This window comes from Condylura cristata, unplaced genomic scaffold (genome assembly GCF_000260355.1).
Source record: "Condylura cristata isolate star-nosed mole 26May11 unplaced genomic scaffold, ConCri1.0 scaffold00003, whole genome shotgun sequence".
NCBI lineage: Eukaryota > Metazoa > Chordata > Mammalia > Eulipotyphla > Talpidae > Condylura > Condylura cristata.
Genome location: NW_004567104.1, coordinates 43,080,926 through 43,096,652, shown reverse-complemented (window position 1 = coordinate 43,096,652; position 15,727 = coordinate 43,080,926). Strand labels below are relative to the sequence as shown.

The following is a 15,727-nucleotide window of genomic DNA, read 5'->3' as shown; positions in this document are numbered from 1 at the left end:
GGGGGATATAATTTAAAAGTTTGAGCTAATTGCAAGTATAGAGTAATGAAGATAATTTTTTCTCTCATTTTTTTTAACTGCTTAGATGTGCCTGGCATCAGAAGGCGTGAAAATGGAAGAATCAAAGCTAATAAAGACAAAAGAATCAGATGGTGGAAGAATTAAAGAATTGGAGAGAGGAAAGGAAGAAAGAGAAATAAAAATGGAGAAAACAGATGAAGCCAGATTACATAGAGAAGTAGAGTTTGAAAAATCATTTAAGGAAAATGTAAGAGATTCTAAGGAATTAAGAAATTTTGAGGAGCTGCAAATGGATGATATAATGGCTATAAAAATGGAAGATCCCAAAGAAATTAAAAGGGAAGAATTAGAAGAAGATCAAAAGTGTAGTCATTTTCCTGATTTTTCTTACTCTGCCAGTAGCAAGATAATAATAAGTGATGTTCCCAATAGGAAGGATCATATGTGCCATCCTCATGGGATTATGATCATCGAGGATCCCACAGCATTAAACAAACCAGAAAAGCTAAAAAAGAAAAAGAAGAAAAGTAAAATGGATCGACATGGAAATGATAAATCCACACCCAAGAAGACTTGCAAAAAGAGGCAGTCCTCTGAGTCTGACATCGAGAGTGTCATATACACTATTGAAGCAGTTGCAAAGGGAGACTGGGGCATTGAGAAACTTGGAGAAACTCCTCGCAAGAAGGTCCGCACATCCTCAAGTGGCAAGGGAAGCATTTTGGATGCCAAGCCACCAAAGAAAAAAGTGAAGTCAAGAGAGAAGAAAATGTCAAAGGAGAAATCTTCAGACACCACCAAAGAGTCAAGGCCTCCAGATTTCATTACTATTCCTGCCAGCAAGAACATTTCTGGTGAGGTGCCAGAGGGTATAAAAGCAGAACCATTGACCCCCACGGAGGAGGCATTACCACCCAGCCTGTCAAGACAGGCCAAACCTGAGGACAGTGACTGTCACAGAAAAATAGAGACTTGTGGTTCCCGGAAATCCGAGAGGTCTTGCAAAGGTGCTCTTTATAAAACCCTGGTGTCTGAGGGCATGCTCACCTCTCTGCGAGCTAATGTTGATAGAGGTAAGTGACTCCTACAAATCTGAAAAATTACGGTAATCCGGCAAAATTCGTCCTTTAGGCTTATCTGAAAATAATTTAACATACAGTATTCAAAGAATTTATTATACAGTATTAAACCTTTTTTGAAAAATTTTTTATTTTACTGGTATTGCTGGTGTTTTTTTTTGTTTTTTTGTTTTTTGTTTTTTTTTGTCAGAAGGATCTGCGTTGCAGGTCTGGGTATTTTGTTGTGATTCTTTAAACTGCCAGAGTTCCTGAATCAAGCCAGTGTGTTGGGCAGGATCTTAACCTATAGGTTTCAGAAGGAAATGACTAAGCTAGCCATTTCCTCTGTAAGCAAAATAATAATTACAGAAAAGAGTCTTTAAAACATAAGCAGAATCCAGAAACCAAATAATGTATATACCATAGTTTATAAAGTGTTTTATATAAATTCACCTCTTTAATGTAGTCTGATCAGGGATCTCTCAACTGGAGGTGCATGAAGGCAAGCACAGAATAAAGACCCTTGGACTACCGAGTTTGAATACATCTTGGGAAAATTAGAATTGGGACAATTAGAATTAATAGTGCTCATCAGCAGAGGTTTTCTACACCTCAGGCTCTTTTTAATAGAAAAGCTAATGTTTTTTTTGTTTTTTTTTAAGATTTATTTATTTATTCATATAGAGCTGGGGTATAGGCCAGAGATGCGGAGGGTGAGAGGCTTCACCAGAGACAGAGTGGGGAGCAGAACAGGCAGATCTACGAAGTACACTGCTGAGGGGAGCAGCGGGTGGGTCAGGAGAGGTCTGCCACGCCATGTGATTACCTCCGGGGCAGGCGGGGATCGAACTCATATGGAAGTGGCTTTAGATTCTCAGTGCTGTGCTTTAACCCGCTGCGCCACCAGGGAGGGCCCGAAAAGCTAATGTTTTTAATCAGTCTGGAATCATTCAGTACCTGTTAAGGACAAAACAATTGATCTAAGAGGCTATAAATCACTTTTTTTATATGCCCTGTTATTAAGGGCTGTCTGAGGACTGAAATATTAATAATTATGAAGAGCATTATGCATATTATACCTCAGATTCAAGTTGAAACAAGATGATTTCTCTCCTGTCCCAATATAACTGAGTATATCCTTTCTCTTGAATTTTCTTAGGGAAACGAAGCTCAGGAAAAGGAAATTCCTCTGATCACGAAGGGTGTTGGAATGAAGAAAGCTGGGCATTTAATCAGAGTGGGACCACTGGAAGCAAGAAATTCAAGAAGACAAAGTCAAAGGAAGACTCTTTCCTTGGGTAAGTGCCTGTGAGCTCAAGCCAGCGTGGTACAGACCCCAAGGGTAGTAGAATTATCAAGAGAAACCTAGATCACTAACTCCTTATTCTTTCAAGATCTATTAAACACTTATTCTTAGCACATGAAGGAATACAAATCAAATGTACAACAAGATTCCTTATGTTAACATGGTTGTGTGAATGGCAGGGTCATTCACATTTTAGGCATAATACAAAGTATGTAGATTTTAGACTGAGTCTAAGTTTGAATTGAGGTCTATCATATGTTAATTCTGGTATGATACTATAAATCCTTCAGGTCACCAGGACACATTTTCCCACCTAAAGTTTGGTCATTTATATACTGTATGTACTTCACATATTATTTCTAAAATTACACATGTTTATAAAATAGTATGATGGCTGAAGACTTAAAGTTTCTGTCGCTAAACTGTGTTGTGTTGCTATAAAAATAGTAGATTGACTATTTATTGGTAGAATATTCTCTTTCAGAAAATTCTCTCTAGAAAGACAGAACATTGTGTATTGAAATGTGTCAAGCTATAGTGTACATCATGACAAAATAATTTAGAATTATTTTTTGATGTTATGACAACAAATTTTATTATCAATTATCTTTGTTAGTTGAGAACTAGTACTTTGTATTGATGAGGAAAAATACCTGTACTATTAGAAAATCCTTTGAGATTTCTCTTTAACCCAATTTGAAAAGAATACATGGAACAGAAATAAGTAATATTTTTTATAGACTCTGTATTTTCTCTTATGAGTGTTAAAGGTATGCAAATTTATACATTGGTTTTTCATAAATATTTGCATTTTCTGTTGGTGGTATAATGTATTTTTGCTTGGAATTTACAGTGCTTTAAAGTCTAATTAATTATAAGATTAGGTCATCACAAAAGGGGAGGATGGGAATTATTTCTTATGATGATGATGATGGTTCTTCAAGAGTATTTTGATTGCTATGATACATTGATAATTTATTTCCTTCCTAATATTTTGAAAAGCCCAAAGTAATTCAGATTAGTTTTGCTTATATTATGCATCAGCGATCCATAATATATATGATTATCAAATGATACTCAAATAGTGCTCTTTAGGTCCACACATCAAGAAAGGACTTCTTGCAGATAGTATGAAGTGCTCAGGAACAGAGAGAGTACTAAGGTTTCCCAACAGAAAGTTTTCTGATGCTTCCAACAGTGATGTTTTCACCAGTCTTTTCTTGAGGAATGAGAAAAGTAAAACAATCTTTTGAAAAATTTTCCCTGAGGAAATTCATATGTGGATTATTCTTGTTTATCTTTTTTTTTTTTAAGATTTATTTATTTATGCATACAGAACTGGGGACAAACCAGAGGTGCAAGGGCATTGAGAGGCTTCACCAGAGACAGAGTGGAGAGCAGAACAGGCAGATTGGCAAAGTACATTGCTGAGGAGATCAGTGGATGGGTCAGGAGAGGTCTGCTGCACCATGTCGGTCACCTCCTAGGCTAGTGATTGAACTGGCACTGATGCAGCTGTGGTTAGCTTGCAGTGCTGCGTCCACGTCCTAATCTGTCACACCACCAGGGAGGGCCCTGTTTTATCATTTCTAAAAAGAAGTGTGCATATATGGGGTTTTTCTCCAGACTTCAAAACAATAACCCTCTAATCTTCCTCTTTCACTCCTTTGAATATCGATCTGTCAGACTATCATGTTTGCCTCCTTTTGGACATGGTGACACAGTGCGTGGGCAGTGACAGTTGCCAGTTCTATCAGTCTTCTCTGTGATGACTAAAAGTGCATTTTAAATCCTTTAAATGCACAAAGTGCACTACCTGTTTAGCTTAACTATAATCAAGAAAAATTCAGTGTTATCAATTGTAATTTTATACACTTGTCCAAGAAAACAAAGGTGATAATTCCAGTTGAAGAAAGAAAAGGGAAAAAATGTCTTAAAGCACCTCATGAGTTATGTCTTGTATTTTCACATTTTTGTTGGTTATTCAGATTCTGAAAAATTTGCGAGTTATAGATGGCTTTCTGATAGCATCTGATTCTCCATTCATGAGTGAGAAAAGACTACTTACTTACTAAGAGAGGTGCATCACCTCCCCCCAGGCCCCTCTGCTACTCTGGTAGAGTACAGTAGTAGCTTTTTCCTTTTGACCATTCTGCTGTCATATGGCTGTCTTGTCTATGCTGCCCAACTTCTGTGCATTCCTTCAGAACTTAAGAACAGTTTTAGGCACACCCATCTCAAGTTTTCCTCCCGTGGGTAGCAGTCTGATATGTTAGCTTCTTGAAAGTCAGGGGCTCAAGTTTGTTCTCCCTGCAAGTATGCCTTCCATTACCAGGGACAACAGTTTTTCTACAGCTTCTCCCATCTGTTTGGGTGGTATCTTACTTAATGAATTGCACGAAGTAAAAGCCAGCAGCCAGCTACAGGTCCAGCAGGCATGCTGCCATAGCTCTTTGGGGGCTATAGAGACAGTCAGAACTAGTCCAAGGATTTCCCAACTTCGCTGGTGGCATTTCTGAAGTCATTTGTGGATTGCATTAAAGTGATGTCGCCTTTGTGCTGGTGTGTTCACTGAAAACTGGCTTTGCATTTCTCATTAAGTGGTTTATCCTTACTCTGGTCAACTCTCCAAGATTTTTTTCTTTAAATTCAAAGGTTTGTTTCTGTTTTCTGTGTGTGTTTTAACTGAGTACTAGTTAATAGATCATTTCCAATAGTATCATATTAAGCTTTCCAAATACATATACTTATATATGAACTTTTAGAAGGAGAAACTATTTGGAAAAAAATATGCCTGAACTGAACTTTCTGAAAAATTCTTCTGCAAATAGAGGGAATGGCAAATTCACCACTTCAAAAGTACTATTTTACGTGTGTGTGTGTGTGTGTGTGTGTGTGTGTTTTTAAGGTAATAATGTGCCCTGTCATGTGAGTTAAGAAAATTGTGTCATTAAATGTTCTTAAACATTTCTAAGTAGATATTTTCTATCTTTGCACAGAATTTATCAACAGTTCCCTAATTCCTTGGGGACCTGTTTTGAAATGGAATATCCTAATATATCTTACATCATTTTCTGTTCAAATATTTACAGCATGTACTGATTAGCGACCCTCCTTCCCTTTTCTTTAGCTCAGCAAAGCTGGATGAAGAATTTGAAAAGAAATTCAACAGCCTCCCTCAATATAGTCCTGTTACATTTGACCGGAAATGTGTTTCTGTCCCAAGGAAAAAGAAGAAGACTGGGAACATGTCCTCAGAACCGACTAAAACCAGCAAAGGTTAGATGTGTGCTTTGTCTTTCTTTATTGTGTTCAGCTCAACCTCTTCTCCACTGGACAACTCTGTCCAGTATTTAAATGGTTAGAACTGAGGGCCCAGTGAATTGGAATTTGAGGATACTTTATCTTGGGTCCTGTCTCACTTTTCTCTCTCCTCCTGATTCTTTCCGTTTAATTCTCTACAGATAATGTCTTTTGGCATTGCAACCTATATATTTGCACTTATAGGTATAGCCTTTTTAAAAGTGATACACATGCTCTCCAGAATTCCAATTTAGGATGTTGACCTTTTGCTGAGCACAGACTGCTGAATTTAATTCTTCTGTTCTGTGTCTGCGGTGGATTGGACTTCTGCAATGAAGTGAAACTCCTTATAGTACTTCAGCAAAATATATATTTTTAAAAGATTTATTTATTTATACACACAAGAACTAGGGTACAGGCCAGAAGTGTGAGGGGTGAGAGGATTCACCAGAGACAGAGTGGGGAACATTTTAACTGAAATACACTGCTGAGAGAAGCAGCAGGTGGGACAGGGAGAGGTCTGTTGCACCATGTGGGTTGCGTCTCTGGCTGGGGATTGAACTTGTATGCAGTGGCTGTGGATAACTTAATAGTGCTGAGATGTAACCCCTTGTGCCACCAGGAAGGCTCCCAGCAAAATATATTTTTAATTGGTTTTGTTAAATTTTTAAAAATGGTTTACAGTATTCATTTTTAAGAAGGTCAGGTTTTTGCATGTAAATTTGAGGGAAAATTTAAAAGTGAAACATCACTTGCATTGGTCTCAGCACTCATGAGGACCAACACAGTAGTTCAAAGGGTGGGGTTGGGGGAATGTTAAGGAGCATGGGAGCATTTTCAGGGGCCTTAGCACCTGGGAGCATGATTGGGTTTGTGAGAGAAGGGCTGAGACTCTAAACTTCCTAACCTATTCAGGACCTTCAAGCACAATGAAGAATTGTCCTGCTCAAAATAACAATATTCCTCCCATGGAGAAACTTGCCTGCTGGTTTTACTTTAGATGTAAAGATTGATAGGGAAAACATACCTCTAGTTTTCTACATAGCCTGAAAGAATTTGCTTGGTTAGCTCTCCTGTAAGAGCAATGAATGGAGACATGGAATTGTATGGCCAAGCTTTTCTTTCAGGATTAAATTCTGATCAAGATTCGATGGGGGAGTTCTTGTTATTACCCTGCAAAAGTGATTGCCTGCTTTTTGTCAAATCAGATTGACACTCCTAGGTATTTTAGGTAGATATTTATATTTTTATAAATCTTGCTAAATTCTAACAATCATGGATAATGATTACAGCTAAATATTAATAAAGAATTATCGTTTCTTTAATTTTGAAAGATGAAGGTACATACCTAAACCTTTGTCCTTCTAGACCTAAACATCCTTTGTGCACTGGAATTGGCAGGACTGAGGAGCATTGCTTTGCGATCTATAGCTCAAGGTGGAGCTGAAAGGCTGAAGAAAATTCCCCTTTTGTGATTAAAGGCAGAGAAGACAGTGATTTTAGAATTAGCCCAATTTTCTATGTGGTTAGTAAAAACAAGTGTAGTAAATAAAGAACTAAAAAGAAATGTTACATCACCAGGTTTTCTGGAAAATAATACAGAGTTGTATAGTCTTCCAAGATTAGGTATGAAAAAAAAATGAAGTAGCCTTATTGGCAATTTAGGTAACTGAGCACCGCAATGGATTATCAAATGTAATGACAATCTCTGTTACTTTAGGGACAAGCAAGGTAGTTCTTGAAACCAGAGATACCAGTTATCTTGAGTTCCTGTAATTCTTGGATTTAAAGTGCTAATAAATATCTGACTAACCAATAAAATGGCACTTGATAGATGTGCAGGATGTAGTCTCTCACCCTCACATCCTGTAATTCTTGACATTTACTTGAGCACTCTGAAGTTGGTCTATCAAGGAATGTAACAATAGACTTAGTTTCTGTACAGTTATAAACCCTAAAGTTAGGATCTATTTTCTTGAAACCTTCTTTTGAGCGTTAGATGTCTGTTATTTTTCCTTTCCCATCAAAGATTAATAATATTTCCTTTGAAGAGAAATAGCTTTGGATTCTCTTTCATACAGTATCATCGTAACTCTCCCTTCTACCTCTGAAGTGATTGGGTTTTTTTTTTAGGGTATTTTTATTTTTGTGTAGAAGAACTGGGGTGTAGGCCAGAATTTTATGCGGAAGGTGAGGGGAATCATCAGAGACAGTGTGGGGAGCAGAATAGGCAGATTTACTGAAACATACTGCTAAGGAGGGCAATGGATGAGGCAGGAGAGGTCTGCTGCACCATGTGGATCAGCTCCCTGGCTGGGGATTGAACTCAGGCCATAGTGTTGATAGTGTTGAGAATTAACCCCTAGGCCACCAGGGAGGCCTTGGTTCATCTATAATATATCAGTAATAATGTCGGTGGGAAGCCTTCTTGACTTATTTTTGCTCTGCTTTCTGACTCATGGAGCAAAGTGCAATTAAATAAAACAAATTAAATAATATATTCTCTATTTAGCAAACTAAAGAAATAGTATTTGTGGCTGATTGTAATTTGGCATCAGCACCAATGTACTATCCTACAAATTATTAATGAAATTATCATACCAGCTGTGCCATAATTGCCTGGTCTTTAGAGGATCGAGGAGATTGTTTTCTTAGACTCTAGACCCTTTGCACCTTTGCATAATGAATTGTTCAAAGCAAACACTGTGTATGAGATCATTACTTCATTAGTAAAAGAGCATTTGTCCATGGAAAAAGCTCATTTTCCTCTACTAATTTGTTATTTATCTATATTTTATTTTCTCCCATAGTTACTCAATTAATTACATTATATTTTTTCTAGATTTGAGCTAGTCACTTTCCTTTAGCTACTCTGTATCATATAAAATGTATGTAGAAATTTTTCTGAAATAGGATGTGTGAGAAATGACTATGAGTGCACTTACACACTTAGATACATAAAATTCGTAGTACTTGCTTGGGTTTATGCTTCCTTTTTACCAGTGGTCCCCTCGTTCATAATGGATGTTGAAGTGGTCTCCTCCCCTTTCACATGTCCTTAGTGTCTGCCCTGTCTGTTGTGTGTTGTGTTTATGTAACAGTTCTCTGGTGAAACTCTATAGTGAAAGTGCCACCTGCTTCTAGTTGTGCTCAGGTAGAGCCTGATGATGTCAGAATTTCCCTTTACTTCTAGAGCAAATTATCTAGAAAATTGTAATCTAACAAACAGTGCAGCTCAGTTTAAGCAGCCATTCCCACAGTGTGTTCATCTCTCAAAACTACTTGTTTTTATTCAAATGGAAGCTTCACAATTTAAGCCCACATTTAATGTAACTTGTAGGTTTGTTTTGACATGACTTTAAGTACACTGTTTGTGTATGAAGCATTTTTTATGAAAGTATCAGGAATCAGAGTGCTCTGCAAAATAGTAATTTTCAAACAAAGTAGGGTCACAGAGAAAAAATTAATTGGATTCAATTTAGAGTGTTTAAATTATGCCCTCGCTAGACCCTTCACTTCATTTCTCCTCCTCCCTTCTTCCATCTTCTAACATTGTTCCCTAGCCTATAATTGAATATTCTGTTGATCTCTACCATTTTGTTACAGTACACTTATATTTTAAGATTGAAATTTCAGTGGTTACCGATTGGAGTTTTAAAAAGGAAAATCACAGTGGTATGAAAAAAAAACAGGTTCACAAAATGTAAGGTTGGGACAGATTGTCTTGTTTGGGATCAAGAGAATCTGACCAAATGATGAATAGAGACTGTGCTGTAATGACGGCCAGGCCAGCCTTCCCATCCAGGAAGCTACAGCTTCTGGGTTGGCAGAACTCTGTAGTTTGCCCTGTAATTGTTTGAGAGTCTTCATTGCCACCAAACCTTTTCAGGAACTTGGTGGGAGCACATTTACAGAAGTAAAGGTATATCTGATAGAATCCTCGGCTCCTTAACAAGGCACGCATGTACAGCCCAATGGGGTGGCTCCTTCCGCTCAGAGAGTCCTAAATTGATTGTAGTTGATTACTTGAACTTAATCAAGTAACAAATCCATGCTGAGCAGCTTTGAGCATTTTCCTGTAAATTATTGCCATGGAATGGATTGTTTCACTGGTTATTCATTACTTTTGTGTCCATTACAGAAAGGGCAGCCTAGTCCAAGATTAAAATCTTGTTTCTCGGTGCTATCACCACTGTGGCCTACGTCTGAGCCCCAGCCAGGGAGCTAACCCACGTAGTGCAGCAGACCTCTGCTGTCTAACCTGCAGTGTATTTCAGTAGATCTGCATGTTCTGCTCCTCACTATGTCTCTGGAGAATACTCTCACCTTCTCACACCTCACACCCTGTAACTCTGGCCTATGCCCCAGTGCTTATATGCATTTAAAAAAAAAATAAAAGTGTAGGAAAAAAGAATCCCCTGTCCTTTATAAAGCTCAAAAATGTGGAAGTGTAGCACCTGGGCATAATTTGAATCAAGTATTTATTTTCTACAGTAGCACTAAAAGAAACCCATGGATCACTTAATTCACTTTATCTGCCTACCTTGAAAAATTATCAAACCAGGCTTTTTTGTCACTATGGCTTCTAACCTCTCAAATGTCCAGTATTCAACAAACTGACCAGTGTTAATGTTTTAGCTGTTAATGTCTTGATGACATCACTCTTACTCTCTCAGATTGTGGTTTGTCTCTATTTTCTATGTAGCTATGAGATTGGGGTGCAGAGAAGATTGATAAATCTTAAAATACACCTAAAAACTTAAGTGGAGTCACAATACATGTCAGAAACATGTATCAAGTAGATGAAAGACCCTAAAGAACTTGGTAGCAAGAAGGAGAGAGATGGGCTGGAAACTTGAGGTGGTAGTTCAGTGAAAGCAGTTGGCAACTCTTTGTTTTCTGAATGATTTTTTCTAAAACTTCTTTCCTCTGCTTTTAACTTCCTACTTTCTTTTTCCTTCATGGACATTTCTACATTAATATAATAATGACAAAGAAAAAATAGCAAATTTCCTTTTTATTACAATTTTCACTGTAGTTACTTTAGACAAAATATCAAACGTGTCCCATATTGGCGGGCAGAAATCAAACTGTTCACTTCTTGACTCTAAAACTGCTGCTTTTCAGTGACTACAATTATACCTATCTACTATTCCTTCAAGGTTGTCATTTTATTTTTTTATCTAAGTTGTCATGTGCTTAAATTCATTTTATAGCTATAGTTGTAGGGGTGGTTATGAACGAGAAGTTTAAAAATGTTAGTTTATAATAACTCCTCCATGTAGAAAGCAACTCTGGATGTTCTTTTCTCATGTTAGTATTGACAACTCTATTTTTGTTTTGTCCTTAAACTATATTTGTTAGATTTTTCTGAGTGTGGCTGGATTTGAAAATAAGTATTCTTATTTATTTCGTCAAATCAGCGTGCTTCTGTGAACAGTGGTTCATAAACATTGTCTTCATATACAGCAGTGAATACAGGAATCATCTCCCTATAAGACAACACATTATTATTAAATTATTTCCCTATAGGTAAATCACCAGGGTCCATATAGTCCTAAAAAGTCTCACAAATTGTTTTTTTTTTTTTCTTTCTTCTCCTCCTGCCTTCTATGATTGCCCCTGTATCTATCATACAGGGGTACCAGCCTGCATTTTCTGTGTTGTATAAATTATACATGAGGCACATTTGCTAATGGATTATAGAGAATGCCTGTAACATTGGTGTAGTATGTGCACCTGATATAGCTCCTTTGTGATTGTTAAATTTATTTTCTTTGCCTTGTTGCTCACTTCCTTTCCCCCCACAAAAAAAGAACAAGCAAGAAGGCATTTTTTACTTTGATCTTAAACCACCACCAGCAAATTCAGAATTATTTGTTGTTTATTGCTTAGAAGGATGATGTGGTGTAATGATCAAAACATACAGCTTTGTAGTATATAAAGTAGTAACAGCAGTAACTGTCATTTCTTGAGCTCTTTGTGCCAAGCAGTGCTTTAAGTGCTTATTTATTTATTTTTCAACAAATATTGAGAACCAGTGTAATACTAAGCACCTTTGTTGGCACATAGAATGAAAATAAGGAACCTTGCTACCATGGAAGTTACATTATAGTGGGGATAACAGATAATAAATAATCTTGAACAAAACATATCATGGGTTAGATGGTGAGCAATGCTATGGAAAAAAGAATTGGTTTGCTTTAACAGGTAGGCAAAGATCAACAAGGAAGAAGACTGATAACTATGTACCAACTAGACCTAAGGGACATATTTAGAGCACTCCCCCCTCGATAGCAGAAAATACATTTTTCTCACGTGTACATGGGGCAAACTCCAGAATGGACTATATGCGAGGCCATACAATTAAACCACAAATTTAAAAGGATTTGAAAAATATAAACTGATTACTAACTACAATGAAAGGAAACTAAAAATCAACAGTGGGAAAAATTGGGGAAACTCACAAATTAGTAGAAGTTAAAAAACACAAATAACTAATAGATCAGATCATGTAAGAACCAATAAGGAAATCAGAAAATACATTGGAGATGAAAACACCCGTACCAAAATTTATAACATGTAAGTAGCACATTGCTTAGAGCTTAGTACTCATAGCTATAAATGTATATATTAGGAAAGAAGGAAAATCTCAAGATATGGTGTAACCTATTCTTATACCTTCGTGTTATAAAAAGAGCAACATAAAGGAAGCAGATGAAGGGGGAAAAATGAAGATTAGAAAAGAAATTAATGAGATAAATCTATTTAAATGTGAAAATAACAGAGAAAACCAATTTGAGGACTGTCTAGCTAGACCAAGAAAAATTGAAAACTGGTAAGAATCAGAAATGAAAAGGAGACATTACTACCAACCTTGAAGAAATGAAAAGGTTGTACAGGAATACTATGAGTACAGTGGTATTCCAATATAAATTCTACAACCTACATGAGATGAGTCATCACTAGAAAGACACAGACTATGAAGACTGACTTAAGGAGTAATAATCTGAATAGACCTAGAACTTGTAAAGAAAATGAAGTTTAAAGTACCCAGGGGGGGGAAAACAAACAAACAAACCCAGACCCAGATGACTTCACTGATGAATTCTACCAGATGTGTAAAGAATTAATTTACCTTTTTTTTACAAACTCATTCAAAAGTTAGAAAAGGGAGAAACACTTTCCAATTTATTCTGTGAAGCCAATGTTAAAACCAAGCAAAGACATCACAAGAAAAAGAAACTACAGGCCAACCTCTCTTACAAATGTGACCACAGAAATCTTTAATAATAGCACACCAGGTCCAGCAACAAATAAAAAGAACTATACACTATAGTCAAGTGGAATTTTCCTCCAGGAATGTAAGATTGGTTTAACTTGCAAAACTCTGTTACCATATCAGTAGAACAAAAATAAAAACCACATCATGATATCAGTATATATAAAAAAAGCATTTGATAAACCCTACCACCCTTATGTGATAACATTAAAATACTCAGAATAGAAGGGAGCTTTCTCAACCTGATGATAAAAAAAAAAAAACTTAATAAATAAATAAAACCCACAGCTAGCATCATACTTAATAGTGAAAAATTGAAGGCTTGCTCCCTTCTCCCCCCGCCCCCAAGAAACTCCAGATTGTGGAAATAAAGAAGAAAAACTATTTCTGTTTACAGATAGCAGGATCTTTTCTATAGGAAACCACCAGATAACTTTTACAGGTAGTAAATTGACTCAGCAGGGTTACAGAATGGATACAAGATCATTAGACACAAAACACTGTACAAGAAGCAGTGTATTTTTATATACTTGAATCCAACAATCTGGAAAAACAGTTCCATTTACAATAGCGTCTAATGAGTAAAGTCCGTAGGAATAAATGTAACAAAAGAATATAATACATTGAATACTATAGAGGACATAATTGAAAGACCGTTGAAGTAAATGGAAAAACCCCAAGTTCATAGATCAGAAGACACTTGTTAAGATGGAAATATATGTCTTCATAGATAGTGACATATGATCCTGAAATTAATTTGGATTCAGAACAGCAAAAACAACCCTCGTGGTTTCAAAAATGCCTATAATAAAACAATAATAAAGGCAGAAATAGATATATTTCATCAGTCTAAATATTTTCAATAAGTATGCAAAAACTATTCAGTGGGAACAAAAGTCTTCAAAATATGACAGTGCACCTAGGTATACACACATAAAGAATAAAGTTGGATCCTAACTTTTTAGCTTACACAGTATATAAAAATTAGCTTGAAATAGGTTAGAGACTTGTATATAGGAGCTAAAACTTCTCAAAGAAACATAGGCCTTAGTGATGATAGATTTGGCATGGACCCATCCTTTGACATCCAAATGCTAAAGCAATAAAAGACAAATTATATCAAAATTTAACTTTTTGTACTTCAAAGAACACTCAGTAAAAAGCCCAAAGAACACGGGAGGTGAAAAATATTTGCAAATCACCTCTAATAAGAGGTTTTAATCTGGAATGTATAAGGATTTCTGGCAATACGAAAAAAGACAACTCAGTTTTGTTTTGTTTTTTTTTAAGATTTATGTATACAGAACGGGGTACAGGCCAAATGTGCAGGGGCAGTGAGAGGTTTCACCAGAGACAGTGGGGAGCAGAACAGGCTGAGTGATGAAGTACACTGCTGAGGGGAGAGTGGGCAGGTCAGGAGAGGTCTGCTGCATCATGCAGGTCACATCCCCGGGCAGGGATTGAACTCATGCCGAAGTGGCTTTAGCTGCTTAGGGCTGTGCTTTAACCCGCTGCGCCACCAGCGAGGCCAGACAACTCAGTTTTAAAATGGGCAAATGATCTGAATAGACATTTCTCCAAAGAAGTTACACAAATAACCAGTAAGCATGTGAAAGGATGCTTAACATGGGCAATCATCAGTGAAGTGCATGTCAGAACCACAATGAAACATACCAGTTCAAATCCTTATGATGGTTATAATCAAAATGATAGATAATAGTGAGTGTTGTCAAGAATCCTCAACGACCTGGCAGTCAGTGGTAAGAGTTACCATATGACCTAGCAGTTCTACTCTTTAGAATATGTTCAAGAGGAATAACACAGATGTCCACATGAAAGCTTGTTATGAATGCTCGTAACAGTCTTGGCTGTAATAATCAAAAGATAAAAATTACTCAAGTGTTTGGATGGATGGATGGGTAAACAAAACCAGGATGATAAACAAAATCTAGTGTAGTCACACACAAATATAGTATTGGTGTTAAAAAAGAATAAAATGCTGTTAGATGGTACAACATACATGAGCCTGTAGACATTATACCAAGTGAAAGAATCCTATGTAAAAGATCATGTATGACATGATTCTGTTTATATGAAATTTCCAAACTAGACAAATCTATGGAGATAGAGTAAGGGCTTGCTTATGGCAGGGGAAACACAGGTAGGAAGAAGTGATATAATAAAAGAAGATGGGATTTATTTTTCAGGTGATTAATATGTCCTAAAGTTGGTGATGGTTGCTACTATCTGAATATAAAAATTACAAATATATTAAAAATTGTATACAGAATTTAGTTTGCTTCTGGAAGGCAGAGCATGTGGGTATAGATGCTGATATGTAAGTAATTGAACAGGGAAGTTACAGGGCTTCCAGTTTTTAAAATCACATGAGTCCTATGAACTAGGCACCATTGTCACTATTTACAGATGAGGAAACAGAAGTTACATAAAATAATTAGTTGTTTTCAAATAGAAATACCAGCAACACACACAAAGTGACCTGCTTTGGGGAGGTATTGGCATTGTTGCCATTTCAGTTACTGATGAAAAAAAAAATCGCCATTTGGTTTTCTTCTGAGAAAACTAAGGTATCATCTGAGAGTCCCCTCTTCTCCTTAGCAAAAAAAATTGGGGGCAAATATTTTCTACTTTTAAATCACCCTTTTCTTCCTAGAATATCTTCAAGAAAGCTGTCTAATGCTGTCAGACCAACTTTTGACCTGACAATGCTGTCCTTACAAAAACCAGTTTTTAGGA

The 15,727-nt window shown here is 36.6% G+C and overlaps 1 protein-coding gene across 5 annotated transcripts in view; it reads left to right on the top strand.

Moving 5' to 3' along the window:
• BBX (bobby sox homolog (Drosophila)) overlaps positions 1-15,727 on the top strand; it is a 258,107-nt gene that overhangs the window by 220,617 nt on the left and 21,763 nt on the right. For all 5 annotated transcript variants that reach the window (XM_004675232.2, XM_012732817.1, XM_012732804.1 and 2 more), the window contains 3 exons: positions 86-1,094; positions 2,239-2,377; positions 5,516-5,664. In XM_004675232.2, coding sequence (XP_004675289.1) covers positions 86-1,094; positions 2,239-2,377; positions 5,516-5,664 — 1,297 coding nt within the window. The remainder of the gene's footprint in view (positions 1-85; positions 1,095-2,238; positions 2,378-5,515; positions 5,665-15,727) is intronic.